Below are 15,057 nucleotides of genomic sequence, written 5' to 3'. Positions count from 1 at the left end.
TAAGGAATCCGGAGAAAAGATAATGCTCTCTAAAGTACAAAAAGTGAACCATTCACTTCGCCCATCTTGGACATTAAGAGCATTAGATGAAAGGTCTACGAAAGGAAGTCAGATCGGATCAAAGGACATTTCTCGAAAAGGTCAAACAGTAGCTCCTCGACTGGCTTGTGGATACTGTGGAAAGGTAAATCACACTGAGAATGATTGCTGGCGGAAAGGGGAAAAATGTTTGATTTGTGGGGATAGCCATCATCAACTTAGCAATTGCCCAAAAAAATAGCCACGAGAGGGTAGTACTCAACAAGTGGAAGGAACCAAACCGAAACAAACTAATAAAAGAGGAAACCGAACAAAAGTATCAGCACAGGTTTATGCCGTAGATCAGCAACAAGTTCCGGGGTCCTCTGAGGCAACGGAAGGTAAAAATTTCGAGGATTGTTTAATTTGATTAATGCCAGTTGGAATTTCGACCACGAAATTTTTTGAAGGAGGGGAGATTGTGATACCCCGAAAATTAGGAGGTTGTTTGTAAAGAAAATACTAAAGTATATTTCTTTGGGTTTGATTTAAAACCTTATTTTGTTTTAAAAGACTAGAAACCCTAAAATTTTAATTAAAAACCCTAATTTACTTGTGACTAACTGGTTTTCTTAAATCCCTCATATTTTAATTGAAACCCTAATTTTAATCACTGGAATTGTAAAATTCCTCACGGTTTTTCTTAAAAATACCTTTTATTTGGAAATTATTCAATTACTATGGCCCTACTACCCAATCATTCCTCAATAGGTGCAAATGAACCTAGGAAGTAGGGTTTCACTTTTCGTTTCCAAGTTAAGAGTGAATTAGGGTTTCACGTTTTCCCGTAGTATGATTATTCGGTACGGAGTGAGGATCAAATTTGATAGGTAAAAGTGAATTTTGGATGAGGAAATACTATATGACTAGAAGGGATAATAATAAGTTAGTGATTATAAGCTAAAAACCCTAGTATACGCGATTTAAGAGAAATCGCGTCAAACTGACGGGTATCGATCACTACCGATTGAACCCACCACTTGACCACCATTTCCTTACCACCACATACCCTTGATATTTTTACAAAATATCCCCCCTCATACTCATCCATATGGCCAAAATTTGTGGCCAAAAATGCAAGGGAAAGAGAGAGAAATTTGCATGGCTTTGGTGGTGACAAGTGTCACCACCCTATGGCTCTTTGATTAATTTTTTTTCCTTGTTCTTTTATCCTTCATTTCAGCTTATTTTCCTTCATTCTTTCTGTCTTTTGGCCGAGCAAGGGAGAGAGAGAGAGCAAGAGAGAAAAACCTTCAATCCATCTTGAATCCAACCATTTGAGTGCAACCAAGGAAAACTAAACCGATTAATCACTAGGTGGAAGTTTGGGAAGCTTGAGGAACCAAAAATTTCTAGGAGAGGTGAAGGATCATCCTTGCAAGCTTGTGTCTTGAGGTATAAAGGCTGATCAACCATTCTTTTTCCATTAATCATGATTAAGTTGAGTATTAATGTTAGTATTGTGCTTGTGAAGCTTGTTTCAAGTGATTGTGACGATTGGATGGATGATTTTGAGTTAGGGTTTCTTGTGGGTTAGGTGTTGTATGATATATACATATGGTATATGATCTTGTGAAGGTGAAAGTAGTGGTAGTTTCAAGGTGAAAATATGAATTATGGCTTGAAATAACAAAAATTCCAGATTTCTGGAAAATTGTGGTTCAGTTCTGCCCGATTCTATTTCAGTATGTTAGAGGCCGAATTTAGCTTAGAACAAAACATGAAAGTTGTATAGAATGACATTTTATGGTTTCCTACAAAATTTTAACCCAATCGGAGCAACGTAGCCTGTGAAAAGACCAAAATACCCTCACTGCCCTAGGATGCATCCAGTGATCCGTTTTAGACAGTTTATCCAATTGAACGTGTCTATTCACTATGATCCATGCTGATTTAGCCATTTTCCAAAACATGAAAGTTTTATTACTTTGTCTTAGCTTTTCAAGGCCTCCAAGAACGCCTTAAACGGACTTTGGTAGCTTGAGATATGGCCATTTGAAGGCAGTATGGTTAACTGACCGGTTAGTTGGAATTTGGTTCTGTGATTGGGGAATTTGACTGGATTACACTGGAATTTGGACTAAGTGGTCTTCATCAAAATTGTAGGCCTTTGTGTTAGCTTCGAAATGGTATAAGTTTCATCCAAATTCGATAAGCGTAGCTTCAGTTGTGACCGTTACGGAAAAACACGTCAAATCTGTCTTTTGTTAGATCTCATTTCCGCACATGTTGTTAACTTGATTTTGTACTCATATGACTTTGAGCCTATTGAATTGCTATTGTGATGAATTTATATTGTGTATAACTTTGGGATTGGCTAAGGAAAATAATGAAGCCATAAATGGCGGGAAAAATTAGGTAAACACAAAGGGTGTACTGCCCAAATTTATGCTCGAGAACTAGAGAACTATACTTGCAACTTGAGTAAGGGTTAAGAGTGAATATCACTTGAACCATCTAGGATATTTGCATCTTCTTTTACCGAGATATATAAGTAAGGATTTGGCCGAACTTATACCCTTAAGAAATAAAATAATGACTGCTCGGAGTACGTTTTCTTTGTCACTTCGACTTAAATGGAGATTTCAAAGTTTTACGAGCAAGCATAAGTTTTACAAATATTTTACTCATAGCCTTTGGTTTAAATGTACTCTTTTCACTTCCAAAACTATACTTATATTTTGTACTAGTAGTTATTCGGATTTTCTTTGGTTCACTTAAACTTTGGAGGGGTTTAACTGTAATATTTTCTCTTGGCTATTATTAGGGTTCCTTGGTGATTGAGAGTGTTATCCGAGAGGATACTTTGGACATTATTTTGCTTAAATAGGTGAGTGTTCTATATACGTTTTGTTTCTATGACTATGTAGATTGTTGTGACTATGTGATTATTTGTGAATATTTGATTAAATGTTAATTGTTTTCTATGATTTCTCAAATGAACTTTCGCTAGGTGAGTGTGTACTTTATCGCACTCGACCTAAATAAATATGAAATTTTCGATGATTAAATGTTGAAATACTAGTTGCGCATGAATGTAAGCCTTTTGGCTGAATTGGGCCCTTACCCTTGTTACCGATCGACTCGAGCCAGAAGCGGATTCGGGCGGGCTATTCGGTGACCTGGGTGAACGTTTGGTATACTTGAGTATTACCTTGTTGTCGGGTGGAGTCCGGCCAACCTCCGGATGGGGGTGAAGAGCCTGGCCAACGTCCAGGAGGAGGTGAATGATAATGAACGAACGAACGTCAAAAACAAGGGGTTTTACTTACAAAGATGCATTTTTTAAATAATTGGAGGAATAAGGGAATGAAAGGAGAACGAACGAACGAATTGCTCCTTGTGAGCCTGTATCCTTTTAATGAATGTATTATCATTGCTTTATATTGGACATGTTTTTTTTGGTTTATTTGTTATTACCTGATTAATGTCCTTGTTTAATTACTCGTTTCTATGTATAGAACCTCCCTCAGCTTTTAGCTCATTCCTTTAGTTTTGTTTTCCTTAACAGGGGATGGTGAGCAGGATGAGAGCTCTGTATAGACTAGCTTAGTCTAGTTCTTTGGTTTTGTAATGGTTCTCGCCCTAGTGCTTGGCACGGGCTGGATGTATGGTGAATTGAGAACCTTTGTATATTCGATGTTTGTACTCCCTTTTGAGATAGTAATGTACATAAGTTTTACTTTAAGTTTTGGACCGTCGTTATATTTATTCTTGTGGGTTTATTCTGGTTTCGATTGAGGATTGAAGTGAACGACTGAGTCCCGGCGAGAGTTGGGCAGGCTGTCCGTTGACCCCTTTGGTTCGCCTTAGAGGGAGGTGGGGCCGTCACAAATAGACTTCTGACAACTTTTTAAAGTTTTTTTTCATAAATATGGTCAGGCGGAGGTGTCGAACGCATCCACTTCATTCGGACATCCGACACTCAATAAACTTTAGTTATAAACCTTTCAAACAGTCATTTCTATATTCACATCAAAGGTTCGAATGGACGCACCGCAAACCCTTACTTCTATCCCCTCTTAAAATTCATCTATCAAAGCTCTTCAAAATTTTCTCCCAAATCGAATCTCCATCCTTCAAAAACTCAATTTTCAACAAAATTTCTTTTTGAAACATCACTTAATTGAAAGCTAGGGGATTGCCCTAAAATTCCCAAATTCTCAAAACTCCTCTTAGCTTCAAATTCATAGGTTTTAGCCCTATTAACTCCTATTTTCCAACCTGGCAAGGTAGTTTGAGGCCATTTGCATTCATATTAAGCATCATGGCTAGAACTAGAGAAAGTTCTTTCGCCACTGGATGAGGGACAGGACACAGGGCCTTTTCTTCTTGAGCTCCACTTGGCAAACTATCCCCAGGGATCAAAGAGGTGCCACATAAACAACTTCAACCAATTCCCATTCACAACAATTGTCTAAATTCATTTACCAATCTGCTGAGAAGAGGTATTCTCTAGTTATTCAAAAGGACTTCATTCACTAAAGCCATTAGTGTTTCGAATTTTAGGCACTATAAGTTTCAACGAATTGTTGATCAATTTGCCTTTCAAAAATGGACTCGCCTGCTACACTTTTCTTGTATCATTTATCCTAAAATGGTCCATTAATTTTATGCCAATCTATATCAAGGTGAATCCAACACTGATGTCATTTCTAAGATCAATCATGTGAACATTCACCTTACTCATCTACTTGCCAATCAAATTTTCAACACCAAGATAAAAGAATTTTGTCGAAGTCATATTGCGAATTTCTTTTCTTATAAAGAGCTTCTGATATCTATTAATTACTATGATCGCTTCAAAATGTTATCATATCTCAAAACTCAATTTAGCATGCCTAGTGAAGTTGATTTAAGTGAACTCCAACCTTTACATTTAATTCTTTTAACTATAGTAGGAAATCTTCTTGCTCTCACCAATGATCATATGACTATTACAAATAAGATAGAGTTTATCTCTTTTACTGTTTCATGGAAAATATTAGGATTGATTTTGGTTTCATCATGTATCTTTTTATGAACAAGGTTAGCACCGACACTCGTCAGAAACTTCCATATGAAAAATTTATGACTTCTAACTTCAACCACTTCAACATTCCTCTTATTGGCCAACCTTCAAAAGAGAGGTTCATCCATTTTTTCAACAAAAACTATTTTGAAAGAAAAAATCTCAATTTTTTTGATAGATCTTGGCATCACAAGGAAACTATGATTATGGATAGAACCAAACATTCTCATGATCCACTTTCCTCTTCCACTCGACACTCCAAATGTTCTCGCACTTCCACTCCTATAGCTCATCCATCTTTCATTGGTCCTACAATGACTCCACCACCTTCTTTCTCTTCAAACCAAATTCTTGCCCTTTTGCATGACTTGAAGAATAACATGACGCTCTTTGAGCATGGACTATACCTAGTGATGCAATCGGAACAAATGGAAGAATATGAGAGAATGTAAGCCTTGCTGACGAGTACTCTAGAGTTTGAGATTTCTACATATCCAATTCCTTTCCCAGTGATGGATCAAGGATCCTTCGGTACCTCTCATGATGTTGCAGGTGTGAGAACCCATATTTTCCCTAATAATTTTCCTAGGGTTTTTCCCCTTTAATTGCATGTTTTCTGTATTTTCTGGCTTAGGAAAATTTTCCTGGTGAATTTTATGAGTAATTATAGTTTTTTAGATGATTTTTCTAGTATTGGATAGTGTTTGAAAAATTACGGATAGATAATGGACGTGGGCCCCACTAGTGCGAAAAGTTCGGAAAAATTCGGCCAATAAGGTTAAGTTTCGGATGCTGTGTAAAATTTATCGGGTGTTAGGAGATAAGTAGAGAATGTGAAGTGATTGATGTGAGAGGGGGAAAGAAGGATAGGATTGCATTTAAAGTGGTGACATGTGTCACTATGAGGTTGGTGGTGACTTATGACTTACTATTCTTTTTTTTGACCTTTTGACCAATTGGTTAAATATCCTAAAATTACCACAAAAATCACCATTTCTTACTCCTTGGTGGCCGGATCTCTCTTGAGAAAAGAAGGAAGAAACTCTTCACCATTTTAGCTTCCATTTAGCTCAATCTTCCAAAACCAGTCACATAAACTAGTTTCTACTCCATAAAATCCTTCCATTGGGTGCTAGTAAGTTGTTTGGTGAAGTTTTTAAGGAAGCTAAGGTGTTCTACAACTCCCTCTCTCTTGTTTACTTGGTAAGTGGTGCTTACACTTCCTCCTACACTTAATGATGTTTAATTTGTGCCTAGTGGTGGCTAAAGTGTTGAAATTTGTAGTTTATTTCTTGGTTTGAGATGAATTGGTGAAGTTTTTATTTTATTGATGAATTTTCTGGTTTAATGTGATCATGATGTGGTGGTTATTTATGATGGTTGGTAATGAGGGGTTATGACTTTAGTGGATGTAAATGATAGGAAATTGCAACCAATTTTGGGTTTGGAAGGAATTTGAGGAAGTTAGGGTTTCATAACCCCCTTTCTGTCCGGTTTTGAATCATATGGTTAGAGGCCGAATTGGCCATTGCTTAAAACATGAAAGTTGTAGGTATTGATGTTTTTGAGGTGCCTGTAAAAGTTCAGGGCAATTGGAGTAGTGTAGAATGAGATATGTCGATTTTACTGTTGCTGTTCTGGGTTGATCAGAATGTGCGAACTGCGCTTGTAATCGTCTGTTTTGACTGGAATTGCTTTGGATTTGATTGTTGGTGTCTTCTGATGAAATGTAGCTTGATGGCCTAGCTATCATATTCCTTTGGAATTTCTGCATTTGGACCTGTATAGACTGAGTTGTACTGATTACAGCATAGTGTGACTTGCAAACCTGGAATTACGGTTCTGGTTTGGTATTTGGCATATTTGACCTAGTTGTGCTAGGATTTGGACTGAGTGGCCTTCTACATTGTTGTAGCCCTGTCTTTTAGCTTCGAGATGGTGGGTCTTACACCCTCATCCGATAAGCGTAGATCATTTTGTGCCATTACCGCAAAAGGAGGACGAAAACTGTTTTTTTGTTGAGGTCAAGTTAGTGCATTGCTGAAATTTCTGGTTTGCTATCATGCTTATATATGCATATGAAACCCTATTGGGGTTGTGATTGGCATGGCTTTATGACTCGTTATCGAATCTCATGGTATTTGTTTACGTGTTCTAGGGCGTGACGTTAGTGCACGACGTACTTTGGACGACGGTGCATGAAACCTCACCTACGTGAGTGGTGAGTATACTACTCACTTGGATGCTTATAATGTGGCTTTGCTATATGTGATTGTGATAACTGGAAGGCTTGTTTGGCTATTGGAAATGATTAGGGTGAGGGTGTACTTGACCGCCCTCATTCCTTTTATTCTTGTGAATGACTGTTTACCGTTTCACTGTATTACTGTACTTGCTATTTGAGATATTGAATTCCATTCATGGGAAACTGTTTGAGTGTCGGTTGGACGAGTATCCAACGGCCCTACTGTATTACTGAGCTCGACCCCCTAGGTAGTCACTTGAATCGAGCCAGCGAGGGCTTGGTCGTGAAAATTGACTAGCCACGGGGACTGAAATGGGAACTTTGTGGTAATGAGACCCTTGGTTCCGGTGTACTCGAGTATCACCTAAAGCTACTGCTTGGAGTGCGGGCCCGGTTGGGGTATGTTGGGTGGAAGGTATGGAAGTGAAGTGAGGTCTACGGTTAGTATTCTTAAACATTGACGGAGGGTCAATGAGTTTGGATCAAGAATGTAAGCGTGGAAATGGGCTCTTGAGAGCCGTCCGTATCCTTTTACCGATTTGTTTTGCTTCTTATTTGCATACTTGAAATGAACGGTTATGCTTAAGTGATCTTTGTTGATTATGTGATAGTTGCTCACTGAGCTTTAGCTCACTCCGTTCCATTTGTTTTCCTTATAGGAAAATGATTATTTTTGGAAGATCATACTTGTTGGTTGCCAAATTGAGCCATGTATATGTCTATTTTGAATAGCTCTTTGCATGAAACCCTAATGTGTATTGGGTTCATCTTTTGATTGGCAAACCGAACATGTGTATCCATGATGAATAGCTTTTGACATGCCAATGTGGTTGTAAATGTTGAATTTCAATGTATTCATGTTTGGTAGATGTTTGGTTGGACTTCGGAACGATTCGGCTTTCAAACGGCAAAAAAGAAAAAATTTTGACCGAAGGGCACTGGACTGAATCCGGCCAGGAATCCGGCCAGAAACTGGCCGGATTGCTTGGGGAAAATTTTGAATCCGGAAGTTAGCTACTGGACAGTATCCGGCCAAGAATCCGGCCGCTAATCCGGCCAGATTCCGGCCGGATTCCCCTGTTCCAGGCACTATTCATCGTTTTCATTTTTTTTTATTTTGTTATTTTGATACTTGTGACTTGTCCGAGCGCGCTTTTACTTTCCCGAAACGTTTTAGATCGCGTGTAACTGCTCGTTAGTCCTGGCGAGAGCTGGGCAGGCAGTCCGCTAACCCCTTTGGTTCGCCTTAGGGGAAGGTGGGGCTGTCACAGCAGGCCCACCTACCATCCCAGTGGCTGATTCTAATGATGATGAGTAGACTAAAGAATAAGATTTTCATCTTGTCCAGTGAAGACCTCCTCCACAGTCACCATCTTAGACATTGCTAGAACATGTAGTTTTATTAGGATAACGTATTAGACTAGTGTAGTGTCATTGCTAGGACATGTTGCATACATTGTGTTGGAATGTATGCCCTAAAACAATGTATTTGTTTTTATTTTATACATTCCTAAATTACATGTTTTGTATTTTAATAACTTCTTATTTATCTGTTAAATATTAGATATAACTGATAAAGTCCTTAGAATGTTTACTAATGTGATGGTAGTCACAAGAGTTGATGACTATGAGATATCAATCGCATTTATAGTAATATTCTTAAAATTCCCTAGTTACAGTACTAATGAAATAGGACATCTTTAGTACGGTGAAACTAGTACACAGTTAGCCTCTAATTAATGTAATTAGTGGTTGTTCTCATCAACTATGGTATGATGATACCTAGGCTAATGTGTAGATGATTTGGAAAGTACAAATGCATTGGAGTGACCCATTTAGAGATCCCGTTAGGATATCTATCTAGTGCCAATGGTGTATCTCTAGTGAAAAATTGTGTAAGTGATTCTACGACTTGAGATCACCATAGTATCTTGAGTGTGAATCGCTACATTTTGACTCTAATTACTTGTTACTCTTCGTGAGTGCCTTAAAGTGTAGAAGTTGGATGTAGTGTGAAGCATGTAAAGAAAATGGGTGATCGAGATAGGATTTACCACTCTGATAGAAGGAGTTGATATCCGGATGCCCACTAGTGGGAAATTGACCCTAAAGTCGACTATTAGGTATATTGAAGAATGTCTTCAATTTAACTTAATTCAGGGTAAATTTCGGGAACTAGAAAACTTGATTAGTCATCAGGAAATTGGCACTTATTCCTTATTCCTGACTAATTGGATATCTTTGGTGAAAGGATAATAATTACACGGTAATTTTTCACGGAAAGGTTAGGTCAATTTCCCTTGACTAATTCCGAGTAATTGGGCGGTTGCGATGTGTTGCTAGACACCGCTCGTGATCTATAATTATGGATTAATTATTTATTATAAGTTATGATAAAATAAAGTCATTTATTTTATCTAATTATTAAACCATAATTATTGCCAATTTATTCGGGACCTATTGGGTCACACGCAATAGAGATTTAATCCTGGATTAAAATTATGTAAATTATCGGGGTTTAATTTTAAAAGAAAATTAATCCCAGGCCTATTTGAGCAAATAAGAGTGAGCGGTTATCTCTTATCTATTAGATAACTAATAGATAGAGTCATATGTGATGAGAAGTCTTATCGTTTGATTTTGAATCAGACTCATCATTCTATCTTATCATCTCTCGCTCTCTCCTTTTATCCCTGATATACAGATACAGGAAGATGACGAACGAGATTATGTTTTTTGGGTCATCGTAACCAAAAAGAAAAGGAGGGTCTGTGAGCGTCACATACAACAAAGAGAGAAAAATACATTTGAAAAGAGTAAGAAGGCTAGCACCTTTTTCTTTCTCTTATATACACAGTTCGTGAGACGATCCAGGGTTACTCTAGCGTGGATATCGGTAGAGGCAGGACGACTGGACTGCTCAAGGGCTGACCATCCTCAACAACGCTACAGGGAGTCGCTGCAAGGATTAAGGTAATCCTATAACCCTACTTTTAGTGCATCATACGTAAAATCTAGGGTGATTCCTGGATAGTTTTAGGGAAAAATTTTTATTTTTCCGCTGCATAGTATCCCTAAAACCTAACAGTGGTATCAGAGCCATCCCTAAGAATTTTACGTATAATGTTAAGCAATTTTGGATTCATGGATTAATACTGCTGATTGGATTTAATTAATATGCGAAATTATGGGAAAATTAACTTTCGTTTTTCAAAAAAAAAAAAAAAGGGTTTTCATGAAAGTTTTTTTTTTTGAAACTGCGTTAAGCGTACGAAGCTTTGGAAGCTGTGGACATCATAAGCACCTGTTTTTTTCCTTCTTTCATGGATTTGCATCACCCATGGTCATAGTTGATCATCTGCAAAAGTTGCAGGATGATCATTGAAACAAAAAAAAAAAAACCGACATAGCAAGTTTGCATTTACAAACCTGCAGCTGCTGCGATGTTGCGGCTGCAAGGGCTGCCACCAGCTGCTGCTGCCATGTGAGGCCATCGTGGCTTTCCTTGGTGGCATTGGGAGATTGTACGCCTGGTGGTGGTTGCCGGGTAGAAGAGCTATGAGCTCTCTGGGACAAAAGCGCAGCAAATTTGCTACAGGCATCAGCAAGGGCACAACAGCCTCCTCACGGTTGCTGCCCATGACCTCCGGTGGCTGCTACCAGGAGCCGCTGCCACTGGTGGTCAGTGGAGACTCCAGTGGTGGTGGCTGTTGCAATGGTAGCTCCGCTATCCAGCAAGCAGGCGCGATAACGAAGAGCAGCAGCAACCAGGCACGGGAAAACTTTGTACCTTGGTGTTGCAGCCGAGTGGTTGCTTCCAGTGATCACCCTGGTGGCTGCCGCTGGGAGTTGCTGCCATTGATGGTCAGTGGAGACCTCAGCGGTGGTGGCTGAAGTGGTGGTGTCTAGTGGTAGTTGCCGGAAGTGCTAGAAAACAAGAGCAGTAGTGGTTTAGGAAACTATTGTTTTGAGAATTTGAAGTTTTAAAACTTTTGACAATTTTTGAATTAGATCCCTTTTTAATTGTTAAAATGTGTTATGGGATCTATTATTCATATTTATTAGGTTGGGAATTGATTCACAATTAATTTGATTAAGTGAAATTATCTTTCCAATTATTTTCCTAATTTAGTTAGGAATAACAATGACCTAATAAAAATTAATTTTACCAAAATTTCTCGCATATGCATGGACCCAAATTTTGTTTGGGACCTTAGAAATTAAATCCAATTAATCCATGAATTGAGATTGCTTATTTTACATGTTTTTCTTTTATTTAAAGTTGTTTAAATTGTGAAAATGCATGGTGGATGGTTGTGGATATAGTACGCAATATGATTGTGGTTTTTTGGAAGGTTACAATCATTCTAGGTTTGAATGGTTGTAATTAATTTTAAAATAGGGCCTGCGTGTCCTGCCTTTCTTATTTTCTAATTGTAATTTCTTTTCTCATCTAAATTCCCCCCGAATGTAACTCGGGGTTTCTTCTATACTATTTGCAATGTACAATAGATAGGAATAGATGATAGGAATTTATATAATTTATATAGAAATTGTAACTTTGAAAAGAAGAAATGAGGCATACTACAACGAAGGGGTTCGTCTCGGTATTAAAGATTTTAGTCACATGCTAATTTTCCTAATGGCCGGGGAAATTAGTTTAGGAATATCCACAACCATCCACGATTTAAATTCATGTTTATACATTTTTGAAATGGTTATATGCATGTTTATTGATGAGACCAGACGAGCAATTTTTCCAAATTTTAATTATAAAATATTGTGGAAAAAGGAGACAAATCCCTCAACTGCAATATTAAATCAATGAAATACCTTCCATCATTATAGTTTAAAACTATAGTAGTTATTAAGTGCTAGCTTGTTGGGATTCACCCAAGGCTGCCTTACTTACTACGTGTTTTTGCTATGAGAAATGTTCTCAAAGAATGATGGGTTTGATTTAACTAAAATTATGATTTGTTGGAATTCACTCAAAATCATTAATTTTAGAGGTAAGTGTTGGGTTGGTTCTTATAGATTTAAAGTCAAGAGTTGACGTCCAACTGCACTAGGAATTACAAATAAGTTGTAATTGGTGAAGTACCTACCTTTCATAATTATTTTCGATTTGTTGGGATACACTCAAGATCGAAATAAATTAAGATGGGATCTTAGCCACTATGGAATTTTAAAAAATTCCTGAATCAATTTAAGAGGGTAATTGATTTGAGAAATATAGTGGAAATAAAATCATAATTTTTGAAGTTTTTATGATTTTATTAAACAAAACATTTTTCTAACAAATTCTATCTTTTCATTTTGTTGTAGAATGAGTAACAATTTGAGCCTTCGTACCATTCTCACTGATTGCAAACTTAACGACACAAACTTTCTCGATTGGCATCGCAATGTCCTACTCGTTCTCACTCATGAAAAAATTGAATATGTACTTGATGGGCCTATGCCCCAGGAACCTGAACCAAATGCTCCTGCTGCTGCTCGAAATGCTTATAAGAAACATAAGGATGACAATAGGGAAGCCTCATGTATCATGGTAGCTTCCATTACTCCTCAGCTTCAGCAGCAGCACATGAACATGGGGGCGTATGATATTGTACAACGCCTGAGAGAGTTGTTTGAACAACAATCAAAGATGGTTAGATATGATACCTCTAAAGAATTGTTCAGGTGCAAGATGGCAGAGGGAGCACCTGTTGCTCCGCATGTCTTAAAAATAATTGGGCTAATTGAAAAATTGGCCGAATTAGGCTTTAAGATGGATCAGGAGCTGAATGTTGATTTAGTGCTCCAATCATTGCCAGATTCTTTCTCACAGTTTGTTATGAGCTATCAGATGAATAATCTGCAACACACTTTGCCTCAATTATTTAATGTGCAGAAAACTGCTGAGAAATAAATCAAAAAGGGAAAAGGCTTTACTGGTGTGCTTGTCGTTACTTCCTCTAAGAAGAGGAAGAGGCAAGAAAAGGGATTTAAGAAATCCAAAAACAAGCCCACCCAAAAGCCCAAAAAGGCAAAGGCGGACCAGTCCAAAGCAACCTGCTTCCATTGTAATCAAACTGGACATTGGAAAAGGAACTGCAAGTCATACTTGGAGAGCCCGAAGCAAAAGAAGCTTGCTGAAGCTTCATCATCAGGTACATTTATGATTGAGATAAATGTGTCTACTTCCAAATCAGACTCTTGGGTATTAGATACCGGATGTGGTTCTCACATTTCCACATCTATGCAGGGTCTAAGGGATAGTAGAAAGTTGGGGAAAGGTATGAGAGCCCGTAAAATTTTTCTTAATTTATACCATTTAATTATATTCCTTTTCATGCATTTTCCTTATTTTATTTTGCTACATTAATTTTCTGGACACTTTATAAGTGAATATAGTTTTTCCAACCATTTTTCTAGTATAAATTAGTTCGGGTTAAATTTGAAGTGCGTTATGGACGTGGGACCCGCTAGTGCGATAAAATTTTGGTGATTAAGTGATTTTTGTGCGAAGTATTATTATTTTACAAGGCGCTAGGAGACAATTAAAAGTTAGCTGGATAAATTACCATTGGTAGACAAAAGGATAAGGTTAAAACCCTAAAAGGAGCCAAGTGTCACTATGCTATTAGAAGTTGGACTTTTGACCAAGGTTGGTAACTTTACTAAAATCAGATTTTTGACCAAAATTCATTCATTTTTTTGTCTCCTTTGGCTGAAATTAGTGAGAGAGAAACCAAGAGAGTTCTTCATCTTCCACTTCAATTTCTTGCCCAAATCTTGAGTTTCAACCGATTAATTTGCAAACTACTCCATAAAACTTACTTTCCAAGTAGTTTCCAAGGTGTTTGTGGAGTTATTTTTGGAGGACAAAGCCTAAGCTACCATCTTTCGTAGGGAGATAAGGCATTTTGCCAAGAACCTCTTATTTACTTCAATTAATTTCTTAGTAGTGGTTTTTAGTTGTTTTAGATGTTATTTTGTGGAAGATTAGCACTTGAATGCATGAATTCCAGATTAGGGTTTCATTTTTTTTTCCAATTCTTCCCGGTTCTATTTCACCTTGTTAGGGGCTGAATTAGCCTTAGCACAAAACATAGAAGTTGTATAAAATGATGTTTTATAGTGGCCTACAAAATTTCAGATCAATCGGAGCAACTTAGCCTATGAAAAGACCGAAATACCCCTACTGCCCTGTTTCTATCCGAAAATGAAAATCAGCCTCTGTAAGTGGTTATTTGACCAGGAATATTACTGAATTGGTTGATGCTTTCTTCTTAAGAATTATAGCCTTGTATCTTAGCTTTCAAATGGATTTGGAATTACCTGAATTGGAGTTATGTGTGCTGAGATATGAGTGAATAAAGCAGGACTGCTAGTTGATTTCCGCAGTGAATTTCGAACTAGACAATCTAGAGTTGTTTTGGTAAATTTGGCCTAGTTAGGGTGAGAACTGGACTGAGTGGTCTTCATGAAAGTTGTAGGTCTTTGTCTTAGGTTTTCAACGCCTCCAAGAATGCCTTAAAGGGACTTTGGTAACCTGCGATATGGCCATTTAAAGGTAGTACGGTTAATTAGCCGATTATTTGGAACTTGGTTCTGGGAATTGGGAATTTGACTAGGTTACACTGGAATTTGGACTAAGTGGTCTTCATCAAAATTTTAGCCCTCTGTCTTAGCTTTGAAACGGTATAAATTACATCCCAATCCGATAAGCGTA

At 37.7% G+C, this 15,057-nt stretch overlaps 1 protein-coding gene across 1 annotated transcript; it reads left to right on the top strand.

Moving 5' to 3' along the window:
- Window positions 1-12,663: 12,663 nt before the first annotated feature.
- LOC113718075 (uncharacterized) lies at window positions 12,664-13,251 on the top strand. Its single transcript, XM_027242997.2, has one exon. It carries the CDS (start codon window positions 12,664-12,666, stop codon window positions 13,249-13,251), a length of 588 nt encoding a protein of 195 aa, XP_027098798.1.
- Window positions 13,252-15,057: the final 1,806 nt, after the last annotated feature.

This window comes from Coffea arabica, chromosome 10e (assembly GCF_036785885.1).
Source record: "Coffea arabica cultivar ET-39 chromosome 10e, Coffea Arabica ET-39 HiFi, whole genome shotgun sequence".
Classification (NCBI taxonomy): domain Eukaryota; kingdom Viridiplantae; phylum Streptophyta; class Magnoliopsida; order Gentianales; family Rubiaceae; genus Coffea; species Coffea arabica.
This window is presented reverse-complemented; position numbering and strand designations above follow the sequence as displayed.